General features: G+C 39.4%; 1 protein-coding gene across 2 annotated transcripts in view; it reads right to left on the bottom strand.

Moving 5' to 3' along the window:
* Positions 1–27020, bottom strand: part of SRGAP1 (SLIT-ROBO Rho GTPase activating protein 1) — a 142574-nt gene that overhangs the window by 20037 nt on the left and 95517 nt on the right. The window contains exons 7-15 of one of the 2 annotated variants that reach the window (XM_086748656.1): positions 22586–22807; positions 21835–21936; positions 19954–20151; positions 19750–19834; positions 15329–15356; positions 12711–12813; positions 8938–8998; positions 8698–8775; positions 7031–7165 (exon numbers count right to left, since the gene is read on the bottom strand). In XM_086748656.1, the coding sequence (XP_086604782.1) occupies positions 7031–7165; positions 8698–8775; positions 8938–8998; positions 12711–12813; positions 15329–15356; positions 19750–19834; positions 19954–20151; positions 21835–21936; positions 22586–22807 (1012 nt within the window). Of the gene's footprint in view, positions 1–7030; positions 7166–8697; positions 8776–8937; positions 8999–12165; positions 12200–12710; positions 12814–15328; positions 15357–19749; positions 19835–19953; positions 20152–21834; positions 21937–22585; positions 22808–27020 lie in introns of both variants that reach the window. The other variant, XM_086748649.1, reaches the window with a different exon arrangement.

The raw sequence follows: 27020 nt of genomic DNA, 5'->3' as shown, positions 1-27020 counted from the left end.
ATTTTCAAGAACTGTAATTAGTCCTACCTCAGTGCCCGGTGAGGTATTACCCATTTCTCAGCTAAGAAAACTGAAGTGCTGATATTACATGACTCATCTTAATAATGCAATTAGCTGCCAAGCAGAAATAGAAATCAGGGGATTTGAAAACTGGTTCATTACTCTAATGATACGATGAGACTCACGCTCCCAAACACAAGCAATGGGACAAGCCTCTGGCAAGGCCAAGAACACTGAGAACTAACGTATTTTCTCTGACTGCAGAGTGAGGCAGGGAAGGGAGATCTGTGTGAGGGACACATGAATATCAACCACAAATCAAGGCTACTGTCAGGAAAACATCACAAATAGAGATGGTTATTATTTTCTAGTTCCCAGTTCTTAGAGTAGAGTAAAATTTTTGGAGCTCTGGGCTGACACACCTCCCTTCCAGACCTATCTCAGCCATGGGGGTCAAACCCACAAGAAGGAGTTTCCTGCCAGCCAGACAAGGTGGTGTTTGGCGTGGAAACACTGTGCTCCTGTCAAAGTGGAGCTACAGCACAGTCCCAGAGCACAGGAGTCGTTTATGGGTCGAAACAAGAGAGGAGGAAGAGGCCAGCTTCTGGGGCTTTGTGACTATAGCACTACAGCTCTATGGAAGAGCCGGGTATCTGTTCCCAGAACCATTAATGTATTTCTATCAGGCAATAATGGAGCAATAAATATAAGGAACTTGTTTTTCAGTTTATCAATAAATTTTTCTCGGCGTCTATGTATCAGAAGGTTTGGGATCTAAGGAGCCTCCACCAGCTACTAGAAAAAATGAAACACAGAGAGCTGGGAGGACTCTTCAGAGATCATTTAAGTCTACAGTCTCACCTTTTGACTTCACCTCAATCACCTCTGAAAGACATCTGCCCACCCTGCTCACAAAATCCTCCAAAGAGGTCACAACCTCTTTGGCAGGTCACAACCTCCCCAAGAAAATCTGTTGAGGTGCAATCTTACCTTGCTCTCAGAAAACTTTTATTTATTCTGACCGCCCATAGACTTCCTCTCCAAACAGCTCTTGTCCTTGAACTGGATGAATGAATCCAGCTGAGACTAATGTCATTGCATAAATGAAAGAATTACTTAACAGCGAGCTGCCTCTGTCAGTCACAGGCTAAGGATGAGTTCTCAACAGCGTGAGATGGGCATAAATCCTAGCTACCCAAGCATTATATAAAAGGTGTGACTTTAAGCCTCTAAGAACACTGTAAACCTGTCTGGGACAGGTGGTGTCACCTTTGCTTACTACAGAGACACATAGTCAAGGAACGTCTGCTTTTCTCTTCTGTGAGAAATAACACATTTTAATGGCCTGGTAACTCATGATGAGGTTTTTGCAAAGGGAGACACTAAAGTGAAACATTGGAAGTGAACAATCTGCCTCAGCAGAGTAAAGGAAACCTGACAGGGGAGAAAACACAATTACTAACACAAGCCCCCAAACACAAATAAAACAAAACTAAGTTATAAATGAAGACAAAGATACATTCATTCTAAATTACATTAAGAAAATGTAAATTGAAGTTTAATTAAGCAATAATCCTGAAGTAGTGGAGCATGTAAAAGGCAATTAATATACAAATATAGAAATGCAGTGCTTTGGTGATGGAGAACAAAAGACCTTTGCAAGAGAGCCATTGCTGGTGGTTCCGAAATATTTGGGGCCAACTGGACAGCTACATGCCTTTCTCACTCCTGTTTAGTTAAAAATGCTACAAAAGTACTGTACTTTTCCTGGCTGTGGTCCCACACATGGCTTCTCCTGCATTGGTGGTGCGACACGGTTATCCAACGAGGAGAAGATTCAGCCCGTGAGCAGCCAGAGCTCAGAAACATGAGCTCTGGGTTGTGCATGTTCTACCACCCTCTGTTAACAGACATCTTCCACGGGCCAATCTCAGTAGTAACAAAATAATTGCCAACATTTTGCAAATGGAAGGTATTACTGATCAGAACATGTGGAAGGAGAAACCCAGTGTCAGCAATGAATGAATTGTGCTTCACTAACAGGCAGTGCTGCGCAAGCTAAGTGTATTTCTCAGGCAAGGGTAGTACAAAGGAGGAAGAAGAAAGCAAACAATGGTAATGTAAGCTATTTCCCTCCTTTAGGACCATTGTTTTGAAGGATAAAATCCAATGTGGTATCTCTTTGTGGATGTCACTCGCTACTTTCACTTGGAGTGGTGCCTACTAGCAAGAGAGTGAATGCCTGATGCGTATTTTACACACTTGCTGAACGTCAAATGGGATTGAGTTACACTCGCAGATGTAATTTTTATGGTCAATTTGCAGCTGACAAGTCATCTACATGAATATGTATTAGTGCTGAAGTTAACAATTTGTGCCTCTTTCCACTCGTAGATGGGTCCAATTCACCTCAAAGATACGTATAAATTAACTCAGCAATGCCACTTGCAGTTGGTTCAGATCCATTTAAAAACAGTTACCGGAGGACAAACACAACGGCCTCCACTGTCACTTAGGGAAGGAAACAGTTTTTGCCCTTTTGTTGAGAATTTTCAGGAAAAGTTCACAATTCAGAATATAGGTTTTTTTTTTTTATTTTTTAAGTAGTGGGCAGTAGTCTGAAAAAGCAATAAAATAATTTCCTTCCATAACATTTATGCCTTTAGGTAAATGGACACTGCTGGCAGCAAGGGACTGAAATGACGAAAATCGGATGGAAAAAAGATGTAAGTTTTCATCCATCCTGGCATCTTAGTACACCAAATTTAAGGCAAGGGAGACGAAATCAAGAAGAATTATAATAACCTGAGAGGAAACTAAGCTGTCTGGGTAGCTGAGATGTGTCTGCTGCTGCGTTGTACAGTTATATATGTAAAAGTGATTCGTGTGTATAAGAACTCACACCAGGAGAGGAACTGCAGCTCCCCAGCAGTGAAGATGAATTATAGCCACCGCAGCTTCAGTACCTTCTGCCTACAAGTAACTCCTGTTACAAACATTTTGCTTATGTTTGGCCCAATCTGTTTCTACAAAGAGGCAGAAAAGAAGTACAGTGCAACTCTCCCCCCTTCCCCCCCCCCCCCCGCCTTATTTTACCCCCTGGATTGCCGAGTGCTGCTGGGAGCAACAGCAGTCACTCTTTGCTGAGAATGCAGAATTATGGCCCATAATCAGATGGATTCTTTACGTTCTGTCCTACCTTTCATGCTTGCTCTGGAGAAGTCATAATCTGGTCCAAATTTTATCTAAACCAGTTCATAAGCCCAAACAGAAGAACATTGTTCTCATGAGTTTAATTAATACAAATTGCCCTAAAAGTCACAGTCTTTTTGCACTGTTCCACTGTATTTGCAAAAGGGAAAGCATTAAATCACAATGCTCTGTTTCACTTGGAAATATATGCATAAATGCAAAGGAATTCCTCAGTGGCTATACTGAGGAAAGGTTCACTTTGCAGCTGTAGCCTCAATTATGCTTGACATCCATAACTAAGTACTTCAGTTTCAAGGGGTTTTTCACTGGCAACATTACATTTCCATATAAAATGTGTGACATTTTGCCCTTTTACAGTTTTATGTGAACGTTAACTTTATGAATTTGCTTTCTCCCTCCTCCCTTTTATAACAATTTCTGCCTGTGATTAAAAAACCCACACTGATATTTGTCTTGAAAAACTGATTTGAAAACAACTTAATGTTTATTTCTTTCCTCACTGTTTATCAGATAGTGAATGCAATAAGAATTAAGAGTATTTAAATCCTCTTAATTAAAAATGTGAAAGCTTTCTGGACTTTATGTATCAATTGTGATCTAAAGAAGTAACAGTAATGTATGTTCTCACAGAGGAAGGGGAGTCTAGCCCTGCTCCCACTAACATGAAGACCAACATACTTAATATGTGAGGCCATATGAGCACAGAAAAAGAAACTAATGCAACTATGACAGCTTCAAAGTCTGTAGTGGGAGAAAAATCTTCCCTACAGTGTCTTCCTTTTTGCAAGATATACAAAGCGTTACAGTTAACAGGTAGCAATGGAAAAAGTCTTTGAGACTGAGAGTTTCTGATAGTACCTACCACATAGGTGCTATTTAAACTGAACTGTAACAGCTAGTATATTCTGAAATGCTTGTTGCTATAAAAAAAACCCCCAACATCTTATTCCCTGTAAGTTCTAGGCCACTTAATGAAGCGCATAGATGAGGTACACAGCTGTAAAAACACTGCACCTCAGGCTTCTCAGGCAAACAGAAGATGCAGACACACTGTTCTCGGTGTGTGGTTATGGGGCTGGCTGTGGGTGCAAGGCACAAGGAAGTTTCTTTCTCTGCTCACACTACATTCAAAGCCCCTACTGTGACAACACAAACTAAACCCACCCCAATGCGCTCAAAGAGAAAACCCTTTTTGGTGTGCCATGTTCCAAACTTACCTCTCCTCCCTCTGCTGAAGGCAGGCATTGACATGCCATTTCAGAGTGCCCTGAAAGTTAACCTTGTGGAAACCAAACCAAACAACAACAAAATCATCCTCCCCAAACCTGCCAGAAACAGGTCTGGGACTCTTACAACGCATAATCAGGAAGAAAACCCTCTGCTTTCTTCTGTAACAGCAGTAGCAGAAGTCAAACCTAGCAGAACTACTCAGTCATTGCACCTTGCTTTGACAAGCTGTTGTAGAGATGATAATTCAGACTTATGACAGCCTCAGAGAACAGCCAGTCTAAACCAGGATCAGATGGCAACATTTCTTTCCAAATAACTGTCTTATTTAAAAATGTGGCTGGGAAAAGCAGTGACTTTGTTCCAGTCTGCTGGTTGTTACTGACTTTAGCTCTGCTGGATGGTACTATTGTTTAAAAAAAAAGGTTGTCAGTTCTTTTGCAAGAAAATAATCCACTGCCTACCTTGAATATACAGTAGTTGGGCATTCTCTAAGGAAACCAAGGCCTAACGCTAGGGATCTAGCATTCATTGCCATTTTCCTTGAAGTTCTTAATAACAAAAGACCATTTTGAGATAACTGAACTAGATCTCTCTCAGACAGTGATGCTCAGAGAGGCTGGTGAATCTCTCCTGCCTGCACAGGTGCCATGCACACATACTCAGTCCATTGAATTTCTACCCCTCTTTCCAAATACCCCATCCTGTCTTCAGAAGCTTCAATGGCGAATGGAAACTCTTTGAAATCATCCAGGTTCTTCTTCTTGGAACACATTTAAAAGGTTGTTTTGGGCAAATACTTTTGATCTCCTGAGCAGTCACTCGTATAATACCAAATAGTCATTTTTGGTATTTTACAGTTCTATTTAAAGCTCTTCAACACAACAGAGTGCAATACCATCTCCATATATAAGAACCACCATTTCTATTTTTCTTAATGCTTAGTCAAAATCATAAAGTCATAAAGAGATCCAATGGGCAGAATCTGACAGCAGAAATTTTGAAAAGGAAATCCGGTACAAATATTTAATGATTAAAGTGATTAATAATTTGAACAGCTTATCCAAGAATGTGGTAGGTTTTCTGTCAACTGAAGCCATAAAATCAATAATTTTTTTTTCAGCAGACATGCTTTAATTCATCCAGAAGTTATGGAAATCAGTGCAGGATTATTAGGTAAAGTTCCATCATCCCTGTCATGCAGAAAATCACTCAGTCAAAATGATCCCTTTTCAGTTTTCAGTTTCTGTGACTCACAGACATTTTCTGGGCTGTGGCACCGCAGTTAGCTAAAGCTCAACTCAGGCAGAACCAAGAATAAGCTTCCTAAAGAGACAACGTCCCCCTCAGCATCAGGGATCAGACTGCTAAACTGTAGTTTTGAGGTCCTTCAGGACTCCTCAGTACCACCGACTATGTAAATAGCAACAGCTGCAGAAAACCCCGCAAAAAAATAAAACACAAAATATTGCACATAGACCTGGTCACGGTGATCCACATATTGGTAACCTCCAGGCTGAATTACCGCAATCCTCCCTCTGGGAACGCCGGGCTTCCCTAGCAGGGAGCAGAAAAGCCCATCTGCTGGCCAGCCCAGGACACTGTGCACACATTGATTCGCGGTCCTGCCTGCTGGGCTGAGACCCTTTTGCCAAAATAACACAGTTTGGAGAGAGCCTGCCCGAATTAATATCCCAAAGGACTGGCCCTCATTACCCGTGAAACTGCCTCTCTCTCCATTTGGCTGAAGCAGGTGAGTTACAAAGGAAGGGTTGAAAGGTGGAAATTCTTCCACAAAGCTAGCACCGCTGACTACTTTTAATGGACCCACAAGGAACAGTAAGCCTACTGATGGTTGGCTTGGCCTCACTCTTCAACATCTGCAGGGATTTGTGAACTGGAAGAGGTTTTGTGCACGCCAGAGCAATTAACTCATCCCCTGAGAACTTCTTAAATTACTACAAGCTCTCCGTGTCCAGCTACAAAGACCTGCAGTGTACAGACCCATGCAACGCTCCTCCAAGGCATCCTATTACAGCCTGGTCATGCTTGTGTGTTGGAAGACAGACTAAGCTCTCCTGCAGACAACACTCAGCTGCTCCCCTCTGTTCCTGCACCAAAGGGTTTTCCTGCCACTTGGACTGGGAGTTTTAAGCTGATACAACAAAGGTCCAGAACCACTACACAATGCTGAGCAATTGGTTACTTGTTCACCAGCATTGACTTCAAGCTGTGGGGTATGAAAACCTTTGCGGAAAGTACCGGACTCTGTTTGCACAGTCATGACTTCATGCCCTTCTGTCTGCCCCAGTGCACAAAGAAAAATAACAATGCGTTTAAATTTAACTATCTCTTGTATACCAAAATATATGCTTCCTGCTCCATCAAACAAAGAGTTGTACTGTACCTTAATCCCACTGGAAAAAGGGAACAACCACAGCTGCAAGTATGACTAATAACTGACCCAGTCTGTTACAGATGGCAAACAAATTGTCTCAGAAAAATCTGTGAAGCTAGCTCCTTTTTCAGGCCACTACTGTACATATGAAAGTAAAATTCTATGGAGAAAGAAATAGAGATTTTTACTTACTGATACAAGAAATAAGATCATTAAATCTTTCCTTAGGAAAGACAGGATTTTCCAGCCCTCGGAAATAGAGCTTCAGTACTCCAGCAACTGAGTTAATGTCATGGTTACTTTGGTCATCTGCCAAAGGATTTTCACCTTAAAAAGTAAATAAAGTAAATGAAACACACATGCAGGAGCATTCTTGCATGCAACATTTTTATAAGTGAGTGACATTTTAGTTTTTTTTTTTTATTTTTAGTGTGTGGGAGGTGGCAATGCAAGCATTCAAGTAAGATAATAAACACTGATTTAGAAATCCCAGGTTATGATTAAACTAAAAATGGCAGCCTAAATAAAGCTTCCTTTAAATTACATAACCTAGTGATCTCTTAGGTTCTGAACTTCCAACTAAGTATTTATGGACATGTTATGACTTACAGTTAGTAAAATAAAAAAGCCAAATGTTCATAATTGAATAGGGTTTCTCAGACTATTCTTTGGGGGCTTACATAAAGCAAATCTAGATTACTCTTTGAATTGTAAATCTGTCTTCATTCTGAAAAACTAAACCATTCAGGAATACGTGCAACCATTTTGTGAAAACATTGTATGAGAATTGAAACTCTAAAGGTTGTGACTGGACTATGCGTAACTTTAAAGATTTAATCTTTATTCTGAAACACTTTAAAATGTGTATATCTTCCAGAATAACACTGCCTAGGAGAAGCAGTTAGCAATAAGGCAGATTTAAAAGGTGGAGAATAGGAGGATGTGGCTTCACTTAGCATGTAAAAACAGCTGCTTCACAAATCTTGTCAAAGATAAGATCAGGTTTAACAAGATACATAACAAATCCTAGGGAGAAAAATACTGTGCATATTTTTTTCAGGCTTTTAGTCACAGCACTTATTGCTCCAAGGGATTTCTCATTAGCAATGATCTGGAAAAGGTTTCCATGCAAATGAAAAAAAAAATGCTGCTAAAACCCAAGAAAAGTTAATGTAAGATTTTTTTTTAAAATTGTAACTTGTTTTAACACAATTAGGGGATTTCTGGATCCTGGCTCCCCTAGCAGAGCAATCCTAGGCTGGGTGTCGCAAGCCACTCATGTTTAAAAAGCACTTTTCACTTCCTGGTATCTTTCCCATAATTCCTCTTCAGGAGCTGAAGTTCCCTTTGGGAATGAAAAAAGTGACTGAAAATGGAACGACCCTTTCATAGCCCATATTCTCATTGATCGTGATGCCACTTTGGCAGAGAGACCAGAAAGATGAGCACTTGTATTCCAGAAGATCAAGTAACAGAGTTCTCAAATTGCATTATAGTAGTGTCTTGAATCTAATTAAAAAACATAATCTTTCTTTTCTGAGGATCTTTAAAATAAAATGTAGACAAACTATTATTTGCAGTTTATCATTAACAAAAGACTATAGCTTACAGTTGATTCAAGAGTCATACACCTTGTCTAAACAAAATGAAAAACAACCTCAAGCTCCTAGGGCACAGCAGGGGAAAAACATGTATCTGTCATCATTATACTTAATCTTCAAGCATTTGATGGTGCAAAGTTTTAGATGCAGTACCCACAGTGCATACAAACTGTTTAAACAGCCAAGAAAGTAATTAGAATTTAAAAGATTTTTAAATGTCAGATATGAAGGTGCTCAAATAAATGAAAATGCAATTACCTCTCTCAAATGAATTTTTAATATCATTGACTTCCACCTGGGAACCAGACACTCGAAAAATTCCCTGATGCTGAAGACCTGCAGCAAAGATGGAAGACAGTGGTGAGAAATGAATCTGGTTTTTAAAACATTTTAAATGTCTATTTTATAAACAAAGCTGTGGTGGTAAATGCATTATGCAAAAGACACACAAAAACATCAGGGCAATAATGAAATGACACAGTATGTTTCAGAGCCTACCGTATAAATTGATAAATCTGATACAGCTTTCCACGATGAGAGGAATGACTTGTCCTGAATCCTGAAAAAACAAGAGCAGAAAGGGTGAACTGCAGATCAGAAAGAAGAAACCTCCCTACTCTGGACTGAATGTGAAAATGCATTTTCTTGGTCAATCCAGATGGACATACAGTGCTGGCAAAACAACACATAAGAAACCATATCATTTCTAACAGAGTTCTCTTCCCATTTAGGGAGGGAGGGAAAGGAACAAGTGAAAATAAAAGATTACGGTTCTTCATTAAAATCATTGAATTGGGAAATTCTGAGAATTCATTCTCTACCTCTGCCACTGTAGCTGGTTAACACTGTATGTGACATCTAAGCTCATGCATGTGTTTTAGATTTTTGAAGCAAAATGAGTTAGAGCAGTGAATTTGCCTTGTAAAAAGTTTATTATTAAGAATAATAATTCATGATGAAGATGATCTCTCTGCATCTATTTAACCTGGTAGAGAACCTACACGGACCTAATTAGACAGGACCTAATTCCTCGAGGCGCTTTTTTTTTTTTTTTTTTTTTGTAAAAAGTGCTGATCACAAACAGTTGACAAGGCCTCTTCTGGACCTGCTGGACTATCAGAAAAGTTCTTGGAGAAGAGCCACCAAATGACATTCCATTGGGTATACCAGGTGTCTCCCTCCTAACCTCAGCACTCCTACACGATCTGCTGATTTGCACGTCCTAACACAGGGCAGATGATGGCCTGGGACGTTGTTTCCAGCTACTCTAACTAGCTGGTAATACACTGGGTGGTGAATTGCAGCCACTCTGAGCTGAGGATGTGGTCCAGCTGCCTCTTCTGTAGGCACAAAGGTGTTGGGAAAAGGAGGTCATGGTCCTGAGCCTGCAACCAGCAGAGCTCAGAAATCAAAGCTCCTGGTCTCAGCCACGATACAGCAGCAGGTCCATAGCTACATCTTCTAGTTAAGCTGAGGTGTTTTAATGAAGGAGAAAAAATGCTTGTGATGGGAGGGGAGAAGATGACTATACACTAATTTTCAGTGAGTTGTCTTTTTCTTTTAAACTGGTGATTTTCCAAAAGAACCATCACAGTGCTTCATCTGTGTATTTGGCACTTAAAAAAATTGATGTTTTATCCCAAGCACATTAAAGACTACAAGTCATCAAATATCTAGTAAAGACACAAATTTACGATTAAAAATTATTTAGAAAAGTTGGCGCTTATGCTGGAAAAATTACTGTTTCATACATAATAGGTACCTTGGAAATTCTTGTCATAGAAGCTATAATTTTTCTTTCTAAATGAATTTAAAATATGTAAGTGCTCAGAGAATTGACTAATTCATTTACTAATTCATTTGAAAGTTTAATATAAAAACCCGTCTGTATTACAAAACCATTAATTCAAAAGCACCCTGTAACTCAGAATACACATTTCCTCTTACAAACTAGTCCTTCATTTTCATGCTAAATTACACTAATGGGAAGTTTATGAATTAAGCCCAACTAGATGAAAAGCCAACCACTAAAAAAAGTTTGAAAAATAACACACAGTGAAGCAATGAAACAGTTCGTTTCCTAACCTAACCTAACCTAACCTAACCTAACCCCTGATCTTCTGTGTACTCCACCTTGTTCTAGTGGGACTTACAAAAGACCGTACTGCTAATTACCCTATTTAAATCGTGGCTTGTTTGTCTTTTAATTTAGAACCTAGAAAAGACTGGCTAGCCAAGAACCAGTAATGTCTGGATAAGCATTTTCTGTTTGAGTTGTGTCATGATTCAGTAACAGCTGAATTAAAAAAAAAAAACAACATGGAACAGGTCAGCTGCTAAACCCAGGAATACTGTCATCTTCACCAACACTGAGCAGCCTGGCTCTCGAAAAAAGCAGAGTATTAGAAAACATGCACAACATGCACCCGTATCTCCTGTTAGTACACTGGTTCATGCAAAGGATGTAAAGCCTCAGAAAAGACAGTATTTGCAGTAAGAAATTACAAAAAAAAAAATTATTTTGATACCTGGTTTTGGAGAATCTGTTCAGAACTATGCACAACTTCGTAGTTAAGTAATTCCCTGAAATAATCTAAACTAACAGCTTTGGATTTTGGATCTAATGACAAGAAAACAATTTGAAGTAACAATCTGTGTTGGTGAAATGTCAAGAACAGTGACCCTACTGCTGCTGTGAATTGAATCTGATATGTGTAGTCAGTAAATGTATGTTTGGGACTAATTATCATTTCTTATGATGCAGAAATGTAACAAGAAGCAATTAGGTGTGATAGTGTATTTCACTAGCTGTAACCCTTTCCTGCCTGTCAAAATGACTCATCTGTGTCAGGAACGACATGGTCTTTGGGCAGGGATGCTTTCCTAGGTTAGCTCCCACACTGGCAAATCTGTCATAAGGCTACCAGCTTTCTTTTCCTCTTTCCTTTCGAAAGACTAACTACAGAGGACTCTCCACTTGCAGGGAAGCCCTGTCACTCACACTGCCATATAGCACAACCCTCTTCTCTGTGAAGCAAAATGATGGGGTACCATTTCTCTTGATTTGCTCTGTGCTTCTCTAATCCAGGGGCTTTTTGTTGTGGGAGTTTCTGTTTCTTTGCTTACTTTCATCCTTGAGCAAGAAACTGTTTGTGATATCAACCTCTTGCATCAAGTGATGATTTCCTGAAAGTCTTTGCACCTCACAGCACCACCTGCATCATAATAATAGTTTTCCCTATAGTTGTACGGAGGGCGGCTGAAAGCTTGATTCAAAGACAGCTAAACTGGTATGGTGCCACTGAGGATAGAATTCGTTCTGCAAAATGTTTGCACCTAGCTATGTTGCACAGGAAGAAAAAAAATAATCCCTGTAACATTCAAATCCAGTTCACAGAGCAGTCAGGAATTTCATTCGCTGTGTTTATAAATGTACTGTTACATATTTTTTAAAGATTTCTTTCCCTTATCTCTATCAGTTAGTGTCCAGAGGCACTAATTGACTGTGATGAGTAGGTACTTGTTAATGAATACAGAAACATCCATCACTTAAGACTACAATCAGTCCAGAGTTGTGCTCTGGTTCAATTTTGCCTGCAGCACTCGTACACTCATTTCTTAATGCAAACTTCTCCCTTCAGGTTTTTGAAAGAACTAATTTTGAGGCAGATGTGAATGCAACCCGAGAGCGAGGCGGAGATGGTTCTCTTGTCACCAGAACTATACCTGATGTCTCGTGTGAGAGTTCCTTCGGCCTCGGCTAGAAGCATTATTAGAAATAAAAGTATGGGAAAGAAGAAGATAGTAAATACAGCAAAGATACAAGATCCGGAATAGCGGTGGATCACAATTTCACACAATATAATAAATTCCCAAAGTCATAGGAAATAAAAAGCTGGATATCAAACCCAGGGTAATACTGCTTCTCCATAGTCTTTGAATACTCAATGTAATGAAAATGGCAAGCAGGAAATCGTGCTAAGTTGTGGGATGCATGCTACATCCTATCTTCTATGTGATGCTAAGTTTCCTAATAAAACCAGGCTGCCGATACTATCCCCTACTTGATTAACAAAATCATAAGGAGGCTAATGTGAGAAATGAATCCTCCTCTTTCCCTCTGACTTCAGGAAGTATTATATTGATCAACCGGGAAAGAAAAGAGCCCCAGGACAGACTTAAACATAATGATCTGCCTCAGCTCATGTGAGGTGGTGACCATTATAGGAAGAAGTGTTGAGATCAGCCACGGGGGTGGCTGGTGCCAGTACCTTGATGAATGACTCCAAATCACCATTAAACAACTTAGCACTATACTGTGATCGGGGTCTGGGCTTCCTGTGTTTCTGGGGCTTAGGGGGAAGATTTGGAGGCCTAAGGGAATGGAATATGATTACTGAGCAAGGCAGAATTAAGTCAAACAATAAAACGAAATGTCTGTAAGCTCATGGTGAAACAACAGAACATTGTAAAGGGAGAAATAAACACAGTACTTATAAAATAAAGACTTTCCATCAAATTTAAGTGTTACAGTGATTAAAGAGTGGAGAGCTCCCCTATGAAAAACACATTACTTATGGATAAATATTGATATTCTTTATGAAACCCTGCTTTGCAGTTTTACCATATGCATTTATTCCAAACATTGCATGAATGGCCTCTTTTTGTTGTGGTCATGCATGAAATGTGCAGCAACCACTGGAATTCATCCTGCCAGCCACGGCAGAACACAGGCCACTCGAAGCACCTCTTATCAAGCAGAAAAGTTGCTTCACGCTGAAGAAGCTTCAAATGCAAATTAAAGCTGCTCAGCACACTCCTAAAACGCTTCAAAACCAAACCATCTTCATTTTCAACTAGAGCCAGGAAGTTTAAACAGCTTTAGCCTTCCACATCCAACCATGAACATCTTCACACAAGAAAAGAAACACTTTGCAAATTAGCAAATTAAAAGAATATCATCATCTTGAAACAAATAAACAAAGCAGCATAACGCAAAAAAAAAAAAAGAAAAGGAAGAGCACACAAAACTTTGGTCTGCAAAATGTTTACCTAGTGTGTTACACAAGTGATGACTACAACTGAAAGAGATTACAGGAAATAAATATTGTTCTCTAGGTCACAATTTATTTTGTGAATGTCAGGGCACGCTACCTGCCAAGAGTTTGCCTAGCTCCCCTGCACCAGCAGTCCAATGTTTCTATAGGTTTTTCAGGAATTAGGGGAAACAGTGAGGAACAATAACACACAGAGCATTAAGTGGTGGGACTTTGGTCTGTTTGGGTACTACCTGCTGTTTTAAACTCATTTTTAAAGACATCTTTTTGCCTTCTACAATTTAACTTTGACCTTGAAGAACATTTCCGTTTGCATGTTTTACAGTTTGGAAATCTAACTGAACCTTAGGGCAACAGGCAGCTCCCAGTCAGAGTCGGGGAACTGGTGCTGAGGAATGGACAGGCAGGCCCTGCTCCCTCAGAGTTTCTTTCTCTAAGTGACCAGCTGAGAGAAGACAGGAGGTAAGATGGCTTCAAGCTGCTCCTCCACTTTACTAAGGTAAAATCATTGCCTAAAACCATCATCTTCTTTCAGCTGCTTACACAGGACGGAATTTAGGATGATGTGAGCCTGATGAGTCACCTGCTTTGGAGTCAAAAAAGAATATTTTTCTCATTAGACATAAGCTTGTTGACTTCTACGCATTCCTGATAGCATCTGGGGGCAGAGATAAAGTTAAAGGCACAAGTCTCAGAACTAAATTAGGAAGAGTGCTCTGATTTGTTACCCTTTTTCAACTGAGGTTGTGTAAGGAAATAAGGTGAGTAATTCCACCTTTACAGAGCTAAAATGGACCACGGGGTGGTAGAAGAAAGGCTGGTCTGAAGTCTGTAGACATGTGCCCAGGAATATGGGGACCAGGCAGAAGAAATTCTACAAAACCAAGCGGTCCAGCAAAGGCAGAGTTAGAGCTCAATTCAAATTTCTTAGCTAGGAGGGCACAATCTATTTACTTATTTATTTATTTATTTTTAAATTTAAAGATGAAAGGTTCCTGTCCAGAAAGCAAAAATGAGAAAGAAAAGGCATTGAGCAAGGATGTATTGCATGGAAAGGGAAGAGTGAGACCAGGAAAGCTGGGCTGATGTTCCTGCTGTCACCAGGATGGGAAGGGTAGTGCTGGTGGCAGTGATACACACCAGTGGCAGCTGCAAATCCAAACAGTTGCCATTGGCCCCCATAGTCTGATACCCTGGGGGCTGCAGTGCTCACCTGTGTTTATGTCTGGAGGCAGCATCGCAGGAGTGGCATTACACAACTGAAAAAATATGTGCTGCACAAAGCAGGGAAATCTAACACTGTATCTCTTCTCTTCTGCGAATATACAGACCCATTTAAGTATCAAACACATGGATGCTGGGGGAGGCAGGTATTCCTGTCCAGAGCTAGGTTGTCAAAGATGCAGCCTATCCCCTAAATTCATCTCTGTATCACGTTTTTCTAAATTGTGCATCCTGACCAACTGAATTACAAACCACAAAAGGCAAAGTATCTCTAGCAACTGAAAAAGATTCATTTTCTAGCTCCAAAAAGCTCCCTGCAACTTCCAAATTTGATGTATGATTCACAAATATTTTTAAGGATCTCCCAGCTTGTCCCACGCTTGACATTGGCCCAAGCAGCTCACAAGAATGAGGAAGATTAATAGTTTGGTCCTTTACCCATCACCATGCAGAAACAGAATTGCTGAATGTTAAAACATGCAAGGCCTGTACACAATTTAACAACAGCAACAATGTTACATACCCTTATAAACTTGTTCTCAAAATTGTGATTTCTAAGATTTTATTATATTTGTAACTCTAAATCAACTCAAATAAAAATATCTTACCTTGTTGTCATGTATTCAGCCCTGTGACCTAGAAAAGTTCAATAAACAGGAAGCAATCATTTGTAGGGTTTAGGTAAATTTTTTTTTGTATCTAAATGATGCTTGGCAAATTATTTTTAACCCTAACTTTCACATTACCAGCAAAAGATGTACAATTACACAACAAATGGAGCAATGCAGTTATCTACCATATCCACAGCCACATTTAAAATACAAACATAACCCATGTTATGGAACAAGTTTTAAGAATCCTGCCCAAAGATTAAAGTCACTTGATACTGCAAATATTTTGAAGTAAAACTCCAAACAACTTCTTTTGTTTGTGCTCATGTGTTTTAATGGCTAAATCAGTATGGAAACAGAGCTGTACCATGATTAGTTTACATCTCCCCTTGGTGCCTTGTGCCTAAACTTGTTCAGTGCTGGAAATACAGAGCTCTAGACATCAACGGCTTGCTGTGGAAAGACTCTTTCCTCTCTTTTGTCTGTGTATTGCAGGAAAAAAAAATGCAACGCTACCACTGGGAAACACCACAGAGAACTGCAGAGAACTGTGAAGAGGTAAATACATATTCCAGAAAGGTTCCTGGGTATCCTTTGCAGAACAACAGGGCAGTAAGTCAGGCACGTGCACCGTGTCAACTCATGATCATGAAAAGCAAAATAATGAAACAGTAGGATGGTCATAGTATGACAAGTTTCAACCAGTCTAGCTTTCCCAAAGGGAGATTGTGCCCTATTAATTTATTATAACTCTTTGAACATGTCAGTGAAATACTGGATAAACGAGAATCAGCCGAATTAATTTATTTAGACTTTAAAAGCCCCTGATAACTTTCTTCACAAGAGGTGACTAAAGTAACTAAACAGCCATGGATTGAGTGGCAAAATAGTCTTATTGATCAAAACCTAGTGAAGAAAAGGGAAACTGAGTGGAATTAAATGGTCTTTTTTTTCATAATGACGAAAGTATAACAGCAATTTACTCAAGTCTTCCCATTAGGACCATTTACTTAATACATAATACATTTATTAATGTCTTAGGGACATCACAGGAAAAGAGGCAGTATATTGTGCAGTTGACTGAAATACTTTTGTATCAAGTCCTGATGAAACTGTGAAGCCCTTCAGAGGGGTTTAACCATGTTAGGGAACAAGACACACAATGGCAAATGAAATTCAGTATTGACAGGTTCAAGTAAGGTATTAGGGAAGAAAGAATTAAACATCTGTGCAGCTAACAGAACTACAGATAACCATACTGACTCCCAAAATCACTCTGAGCGTCATGTGGGCTAAACTTAAGGCTACTGTTCAATTTGAAAGTGACACCAAAAAACCTTGTCAGACTGCATAAATAACAGAAATCAGTGATATTATGTGGCAATGTCCATGTGTGCTGAAATACTGCACATTACTGAAAACCCCAATCTGAACATGTATTTTGTAGTACCAGAGGAGTGGGGATCCACAGAAGGTGGCATGAAGAATAAGCTCTGGGAAAAATCTCTGGCATCAATAAGACAGTAAAGATTGTTGATAACTATTTTAAAGAAGTGAAAAAGAGGGATGAAAGAAGAGTATGTAAAATAATCTATGACAGGGAAAGAGTAAGCCAGGAACTTAATAGAATCATAGAATGGTTTGGGTTGGAAGGGACCTTGAAGATCATCTAGTTCCTCACTCATGTAACCAAAGGAAATTCATTCAGACTAAGAATCCCAATAATAAATGCTAGTAAAACAAAAGATGTTACAAATCCCTAGTCTGGGGGATTTCAAACACATCTCTGATATTTAACAGTTTAGGGCAAAAACCATCTGGGACACAGGGGTAACTTCTTGTACAACTGCTTATTCTCTTTCTTTCATTTCCCCTTGCTTTGTTCAATAGATGGGTCTTGAGTCTGAATTCATACAAGTATCAGTGTGCTTCCTATGTTTAGTATCAATTTGATTTGAGTATTTCTCATTTCCTTTTCCAAATTTGTAGATGCAGACTCAGCACAGAGCACTTCATCTTCCTGCCTTGTGCTGATCATGAATATGTATCTGCTGCGTCCATAAACAGGAACAGACACTGGCACATAGGCGATGAACTGGAACAGAAGCCAAACGCTGTCAACATTGTGGACACCAGACTGGAATCTGGATTTATTCAGTCTATATCCTTACACTGTACAGGTCTGAATAAAAGCGAAAGAGGGTGCCAAAGGAAAACCTGCTGTTCAGACAATCCTCTCCCTCTCTCCCCATTCTCCCCTGCATTACTTAGTACAGCACCCTGTGTTATTTGTCTGCTGTCTTGCTGACGTGTAAGTTTCCAGAAAAGGCAGTTCGATTGGAGCAGGGGAGCAGTTCAGTTCCTACAAATTCATTTCTGTACCAGCTACAGCAATAATATTCACAGTTCCACTGTAATTCGATCCTTTCAATCATCCTCATTCAAGGAATTTACAGAATCCAGGTCCTCCTTGCCAGGCAAGTGCATTTTAATGCAGGACAGGCCTCAATAGAAGGGGGCACTTGAACTTTTTATCCTGTAATAATGATGGCTTTTGCTTTGAATATCAACTTTGAATGTAAATGGGTATGTTGAGGGTACTATTTGTACATGCTATGCTACGACAACGTGACAGGAACTATGTGCAAAAACACCGTAGGCAACACAGGTTAACTACTTGGGTTTACATGGTGGGCTGACAGGAACTCTTCAAACAGAACAGTCCAGGCATGCCTGAGCCTGGCAGAGCAGCCCAGAGCCTGACAGAAATTTATCACAGGTCACCCTGCTAAGAAGTTTTTCTTTGGATTTCCTTTCTCTTTCCAACACATGTTAGGCAACAGATTATGCCACCTTTTATATTTCTCCCTTCAGTAGATGACCAGGCATTTTACTGGGCTTCCAAATAAAACATTCACTTTTTTTTTTTCCAAATACATTTTCTGTGAGCCTTTGGCGGAAAATTTCCCTCTTTTTTGACTAACATCAGCTGCACATTGTTTTCTGTGAATAAACTGCTAATGCACACATTAAAAAAAAATACTATTAAATGAAATCTTTCACGAGAAAGAACATAACGTAGTTAGCAGTCTAAGAACAGCTAACATCTTATATAGTCCAGCTTTGCAAGAAAATGCTGTTTATTTCCTACCCCCAACCTCAGTCACTGCCTGGACAGGGGCTTTGTTTGGGTCATAGCCACTGAACTGTTAATAGTTCTTCAGGCACCTCCACAACTGGATTTGTGGATCTGGGCTTTTCTATTAAAAGCAAGAAGAGATCTGATTAACAACAGATTTTTGGCAGTAAAAAGAAAATAAATTGACATATCCTTTAGAGACACTTTTTAGAGAACAAGTTTTCTTTCTTCAATCTGAACTTTGAGTTATAGTCTTTAACCTCCAGGAGGGGAGTTTTACTCTTTGTGGTGTAACTCACTTCCTCTCAAGCCGCTAACACTCTATGTGGCCAGTCCTCAAGGCTTGCAGTGTGATTGTCCTTTTCCCTTTGGTCCATGAGGAAGTGCCTGTTGGGAGGGCTGGTAAGAGGTGGGCTGGAACTCTGCATAGTGCCTGATTCACTACTGCCCGAATTCAGCTTTATGTTATTTGATCATGGGCATCTGCTGACTTGGTTTATATTTTAAGATGTATTTTTAAAAATTGTGGAGTGTTCAGGACAACGTGTAATCCTCTGCTATCATAATTTGTAGTGCAATAATTTTTTTTGGTAATGCCATAATTTTATATGCAATAATGATAACCAACAAGTATAGAGCTATTAATTAAGTTTTCACTCATTCCAGTTCACAATATGCAAATACTTTGTAGAACCCCAACAATAAATTAAGTCAATAAGAGTCTCACTACTGACATTAATGAGGTCAGGATTTCACCTTTTACATTTCATAAATGCTCCACTGAGTTGTTAGGCTGCAATATTCATGTCCATGTGTCAGAAAAGTTGCACTAGTGAGTCCATTGTAAGAGATGCATCCTGGACTATTTTGTATGCTTGAAAAAATATCACTCATCCCCAACTCAAAAAACTCCCCAAGTCAACAGAAATAATTGGGAAGTAGAAACAGTACATTTGTCACAGCTCTTAAATCACCCTGGACTGACTGTGTCAGCTCTCCTTTCAGACATGAGATTCTTCATTCAACAGTTCCATTTCCAAATATAGTCACTTGTCTAAATGTCTGTAGAGCGAAAATAAATATCTGCTGAAGAAATAAAAGCAATTTATAGTGTCTAGTCTTGCCACTGCACCAAAACTATGACTGGTAAAAATCAAATCTATGCTTACTAGACAATTAAGCTTTAAGTTTTACGATTTTTTTCCTGCATAGTTTTGGCATTTCAGTGAGTTCACTGTACAGTCTCGAATCACTTTTCAGTTTATTGTGTGATATTTACCTTCTCCCAGTGTCCTCTGCAGCAAGTCATGTTTTGCTTGAAGTTTTGTGATGAGATTACTACCTTCCAGATATTCTCTGAATTTCTGTAGAGATGCAGATCAATCTATTACTACATAGGGCACATAAATTCCAGGAACTTCTGCATAATGTTTACTTCAGGTGTTTGGTCTGTATCACATGAATGAGGAAGCAACCAACATACCATGAAATAGAATTGCTCCGTTTCCTGCTGGTTAGCTCTTCTTTTTGCAATGCTAGGCTTACTCAGGTATGTCTCAGAGACTGTTGACTTCACAGACTCAGTTGAGCGACTGTGCTGGAAACACTCTGACACATCATAGTCTTCAATGGTGACCATATCTTGTATTGTCTGCAAGGTAGCCTCTGTTGTTTTCTTAACCTGGTGTTAAAAAGCACAATTTACCGGATAGGAACACAAGTACATATCTGAAGAGCTTAGAAGGGAAGCTCATTGCTCAAATTAATTCTCTGCCATGCTCCCCCCCAAAAAACTAGTGTGTGAATGTGAAAAATTAGATGAACTATAACACATATCTATGTAACAGAAGAATGACATGATTAGCTTTCCTATCTAGTTCTCTGCTTTACCGTGGTACAATCCACAAACTCGGATGTACTCTTGTGTTGACTGCATAGCACTCTCAAGATTTTGTTTCCTGAAATTAGAATCAAAATGTGACATGATTCAATTATGGTCCTTAATCTGGGACAACAGGCAATAGAGATGATACACTGCTCTGAAGGGTCAATTCTCCCACACGTGGTCAACGTATTAGATTGAACGCGTACAAGGATCTGGCTGGCAGAACATGTTCTTTCAAGATAAAAATCTGTGACACCGTTTTGTGGAATGCTATGGTGAGGAGTACAGTGATGTTTAGACTGCAGAAGTGGAATACACAGCTGGAGGGGGGGGTTGGGGAATGAACAATTTACACTGGCCTCACAGCACTTCCCATAAGCTATGGAGCACCATTGTTCATAGTGGAAACCAGGGCATAGAGGCTGTGGAACAGGGGATGCAATAAATGCAATAAAGTAACTGGCAGGATTCACAAGGATGTGTTTTACCTTCCAGTCCTGCTTTGGAAGACTCTCTAGTAGAGTCAACTTAATCGAATCATGCACACTTCTACACACATCTCTGGTGTAGGCAAATACCCTTTTTGTGCCTGTCAACACGATTTCTCCCCTTATTCCCTTACACTTCACCTTAATATTCTCCTTCCTTTCGTCTTTGTTACTGTGAGATACTTTCTGAAGTCAAGCGGGTTTTTTGAGGACCACTGTACATGTCTCATGGACACTAATACATTGTTCCAGGCATTCAGCACATAACACAGAATGAGAAAAACTGGAATCCTGAAAACTTATCAAAAAACTACACCAAGAAATTAAATTATCCCTATGTCTTAATTTAGTAACAGATTCTCATTTAAACTGAAGGCCTTTAACACTGCCTTAAATTGGATAAAAGTGCAATTTATACCCACCGGGAGGCCTCTCTGCTGCCAGAGCAGGAGAAAGAGAATAGAATAGTTTTTCTCTATTTTACAAAAAAAAAAAAGCATTTTATTCTACTAGGTGAGCCATTCCCATCACAGGCATTCAGTACCCGTGTTTATAAATAGCTGTAGCTGAGAGCGTAAGAGATTTTGTCTCAGCTACCACAAAAGACAGTCCAAATTCCTTTGTACTTTAGAAGTAGCAATTTGAGGACTGGACAGAGGGTGGTCACAGAAGACAATAACTGTGCTCAGTGGCTTTCTGCCACAAAACTTTAAAAATAAGTGCTCTAATGAGTTTCCACTGAAGCATCTGCAAAACACAGAACTCAGTAATGTGAATGTATGGACACGTAAAAGATGAAGTTTCCAAACCTCTATAAAGCACACAAGGATCTCCCTTAGCATATTCATGAGTATTTGACTGTTAAAATTAAAACAGCTCATGCAGATTGAAGCCATTTCAGGATCATTTACATGCTTTTGTTAAAGTAGAAAACACTGCACCTTCCTGAAGATGGTGTTCGATGCATAGCCCATGTAGTCACAGATCTTACCTCCTCATTTTCGATTTTGAGTGTGGCCAATCGTGACTGTAGTTGCTGATGCCTAAGCATGAGCTCTGCTTGCACAGGTTGCTGCGCAGTGACCTGACAAACCTAACAAAGAATCAAAAAGAGCTGTAAGATGCAAGGAAGGAAAAAAACAGCCAATAGTTTTTGGTTGCTCTCTTTAAAACTAGATAAATTCCTACCACATCTTATGACTACAGAGTGCTCTATCACAAGCAAATGCAAACCCTGGAGTTTCCTTCAGGTAAAAACGTACACGGGTGATTCTGCATTCTGCTATCCTGTTGGCCTTTGGGTAGCAGAACAGGGCAGAGCTTGAAATCTCCAGATGATAAAATGGGGAAGGAAGAAGGAGAAAAGGCTGCATTTCAGCATGCATAATCTGGAGCAGCTCTGCAGTTGCTCTCAAATAGCTCTGTTATGCATGAGGTAGGTAGTGAAGACATAAAGCCACTACTTACACCAGTGCCAGGCTGCGCACAGGTTGGCGACCAAATTTGCAGCAATGCCATTATGAGTAATACAAACTATAATAACACACGACAGTTTTTACTTGAGAACTCTGAAGAAGTTCAGAACAGCGCTGCCAGGTTTGCAAAAATGTTATTGTTGATCCACTTGCTTCTGGATACCAATAACAGCTTTTATCAAACTCTTTGTAAAAGGAGATAAATTCTCTATCTTGGTATAAACAAAGAAAAACAGTCACCATGGGGATACTTGTCACTATACAGACCTCATCACCCATATGAGACTGGAATTCAAATTTCATTGGTGGACAAAAAGCAGTGGGGTACATTTCCATGAATCTCTGCTTGTCACTTCGTGGCTCCAAGCTGTCAACTGCATTTTCAATGATGTCTAAGCCCTCATGCCTAGAAGTTTCAAGGTTATACTCTGCAGAAAGGTATGTTCTTAGGGCTCTGTTCAGACTAGCGTGGTATCCAAGATCGCAACACTGAAAACACAGTAAAGGGAAAAGAAAAAAAGTTAAAAAGGAGGAACACCATTCCAATATCCCAAGTCACAAATTATCACTAAAATTTTCTGTCCAGAAATTCTTCTGTCTTCAAAGGATTTTACAAGATATCTTGTAAAATACAGTACTGGGGTCAAGATAGTAAGTATTCAGCATTCCCATTCTATTGCAAAGATTAAAGGAGAGTTTTAGAAAAGTGATCAAGTGTACAAGTATGGCAATATATTTGCATTTGTTTATCAGAATCAGATGTGCAATCACACTGTATTTACATAGAAAAGGTCTGGGACTTTACACACAAGTGGGCTTTTCAGTATTATTATCAAATGTAAGCCTCAGATCGTCTACTTAAACCCATCCTGATATATAACTCTACCATCTAAGTCACTGCGACCAACAAACTGAAAATTAAGCAATTCCATATCTGTGCCCAAACAAAAAACCCCACAGCTGCCTCTCGCATTAGTGACCCATCTAAGATGCTTTTTGATGCAACAAGAATGGTGTAACATCCTTTCCCTGATAGTGAAAATGTATTTACTGTAAACACCTTATTTCCCGTGCTCACGCAGAGCCAGCAATGTACATCATGTTACTAAATGCAGAAAGTCATAATTTATGTCTTTTTTTCTAGGGGTGAGAATAACACTGGAATGTAATTGAAACCTAATTGGTAGAACATAAAGTTGTGTTTGTTCTTGAATTTTAAACATCCTCAGTTTGCATTATTCATGATTGGTTAATATTTTAGAGGAACAGCTGAATATATTTTAAAAATGTCACAGCAGCAGCATATCAAGTAATTGTTTCCTTCATTTCCCCCCCACATTACAGAGTATAAAACATCCTCAGCTTCTGCTCAGTGAGCTTCCAGGTAATGGCAGGAGTATCACAAACCCCTCTGTCACCCCGACAGTGGCACATCAGTCTGCTAACAGTTACATGCAATGCATGTTTGTTACTCAAACAGGAGAGATTTGTCCCAGCCAGAGGCCAATGCCTGGCAGCCAGGGAGCACTCTGCTTCAGGGCATCCCTCACCCCCAGCCACTGGTCCCGGGTGCCCATCTGCAGTTCAAAATTGTCCTTCCCTGTGGGGCTTGCATGTGAAGTGATGCAGTTGGGTAAAGAAGCAATTTTAATTAATTCCACTGTAGACTATGTTTATATGCGCACACACTGTAGACTATGTTTATATGCATATAAGCATACATTTATAATCCCTCACAGCTATTACAAACCCTTAGGGCTCAGATCATGTTCCCCTCCCTTTCCTCTTACTTATTTGAAAAAGGAGAGAGAGACAGGGAGACAGACTGATGCACACACTGCATAAGAAAGTGTTTTCAATCTATTTACCACACCTAAACCTGTGTGTTTGAGAGAAAGAAACTCCTCACACCTTGCCTTAGGTGCACTAATCACTAGTGATGAAACTGCTCTCTGAAATCTGAAACAGAGGGCTGTTTTATCCACAACAAAACTTTGGAAAGACTAAAACTTTCTGTCTTAGCAAGGACTCTGGGTAGTTACTGCAATGGGACAGTGGCTCTCCAAAAACCAGTTCCTGAACCATTCAAAGTGAACGGAAAAAAGATGCCATGTTCAATCAAAGACACACAGGTTAACCTCTCTCTTTTGCATTTATAGAATGGCAATTTGTGTTACACTTCTTAAAACAGCCACTCAACTTTTATACTAAAGCACATCCATATTTCAAAGACCTACAGCCTAAAAAAATATTGTTTCTAAAAGGAAAAGTCTCTTAGTGTTTTTCTCTTGCTCTGTGTCAAATCAGATCTCATATTTAATTCACTACCTTGGATGAAAAAGACAGACTAAAAGGGCTGATAAGAAGTGGATCAGGACAGCTGTTTTATTTCATGTGCATTAGTTTCAGAGAGACCTCATGGAAGATTAAACTGAGAGGAAATGCGAAATAGAGGGCAATGCCAGGTTTAGCATGCCCGACTATCCATGTGTTACAAAACTACAGGCATCTCAAGCCTGAATTTTGGCTCTAGAGGATTAATCTGAGTACGAATAGAAAGCTTATTGATTTACAATTAGAGATGTGTGGGTTTCTGATGCAGCTTTTTTGCAAGTTGGAATACAAGGTTGCAGCCTTTATGCTGTGACAGTACCAAGAACTTCATAATTTAACCTCAACCTACTCAGTCCCTGTCACCTGCCACGAAAGCCATGGTCATCTTTTGCAGGTGATGACAGCTGAAGAGAGTAACAAATACGGCCTCTCAGCCAAGAAGCAGCATATCTTGCCAGGCTAAGGCATTTTCTTGCCATGCCAATGCCAGCAGAGCAAACAGGAACTAAATCCAGAACCTGAACTAATGCCTTACCACCAGTGGCTCTTTGAATAGAATTTAAAATGCTTGAATTTGGAATTTTGCTTCAATGATTTAAGTAAAAATATGTATGAGTAAAGTTACTTTTTAAAAGCAAAACTACACGCTCATTAGACATCACAACTCTTATTTCTGCCAGACTACAGTCCACCGTCTCTAAAATTTGGAGACAAAACCAATTTTAATTGGGGAATGGCTCTGTTACAATATCAACTCATGGCTAACTCAGAAAGAAGAGTACTGCTTTAATCTGCTAGTACTACTGATGGTTTAGAAAGAGAGTTGTCTAGAATGGAGATGGCACTTGGGGTATTTCTTCATTACTAAGACTAAAAATTTAAGGTACTGACACTAAACTTCTGCCCTCACCACATCCTGTCCGGCCAGGCTTGGAAAGAAAATCACTAACCTTTGTGGTGTTGCAAAAAAGTACATACGTATGCAGATACACACACACATGCATGCATGTATACACAATTTTAAGGAAAAATCTGTAAATCTGTGGAAAGATTTGTAAAGTTCAAGCGAGTAACCACACCACTAGCCAGAATCAATATGAATCTTTGAGGTTCACTAATCAGCACACCAAGGCTACAGCCTGGATGACTAATGAGATCTGCTATCAATCTACGGGCCAGAGAGATGAGATGTCAGTTGGTGCAGCAAGACATGAAGATGAGAAATGAGAGAAAGAAGTCATAGACTACGAGTTTTATTGCATTTCTGGATTCATAAAGACTTTTGGCTGGATGAAGTGGACGGAGATGAGTGATGCATTTGGGATATGTGTGAAAAATTAATTTTGTAATTTGCATTTTATTCTTATTTGGAATTAAATCTGAAGCAGTCTCAAGAGCATTTACTGTCTTTATTGCACCCCAGAGCATATTTAGGGTTGAACAAAACAAACTGCACTGCTTAGCACAGAGCTTCAACCAACGAACCAAGCTGCTCTTAATTTCATTTCAGGAATAATAATAAGATTCTAATGTCAATGGAGAGAGAAATTCATAAAAAAAGCCTTAACCTCTGAATAAGTCACTTTCTAATCATCCCGTTACACAGACGTCAACATTCAAATCAAAGGGATCTGGCTGTACATATATTGATGAGAACTTATGCAATAAAGATTGGGAGTTGCACACACTCTACCCTGGTTTTAAACTTGGTTCTATGAATGATTAACAAAGAACCTTTACAGAATACATTAAGTTCATAATAGCTAAATGTTCTCTAACTTCCTAACCATCCAAAACATACAGAGTGCAATTAGAGATTCAGAAACTCCACTCTAAGACCAACACATGAATATTTTATTTACTCTAGCAGCAGAACTACAGTCAAATTGTTTTGATGACTATTTCCTAGCATTTATCTTCAGATCATAAGAATGCATGGTAAGTCTGAAAATAAGCTCTCTACCTACCTTTTATACCCAGATAAATCTAATAAACTCAATTACATGGAAATCTTCAAATAGATGAGCAATAGTATGTGCCATACGGACAGATGTTGGTACTAACAGTTAGATTAGCGGAGGTGTGTACTCTGCTGCTTCTCAGAAATCCATAATCTTACAAAAAATTCTACATATTAGATGAATGTTGTTAAACTTATCTAAAAACCACTCTTTGCTACTTTTTTTACATGATATAAAGAAAAAAAATCCTGTCCTTCACTTGAACTAGATCCTACTACATATTCAACAGAAAATTCAAATTCCACGAGTACAATATGCAGAGGACAAAAATATACTATGCAAATAAAATCTTGTTTATCTCCCTACTTCTTTGCAAATGTTGGTCCCAGCTCTCAGCTCACTAAATG

The sequence above is a fragment of the Chlamydotis macqueenii genome, chromosome 1 (genome assembly GCF_036417535.1).
Source record: "Chlamydotis macqueenii isolate bChlMac1 chromosome 1, bChlMac1.mat, whole genome shotgun sequence".
NCBI lineage: Eukaryota > Metazoa > Chordata > Aves > Otidiformes > Otididae > Chlamydotis > Chlamydotis macqueenii.
Note: the sequence above shows the minus strand (reverse complement) of the source record. Positions and strands in the feature narration are given on the sequence as shown.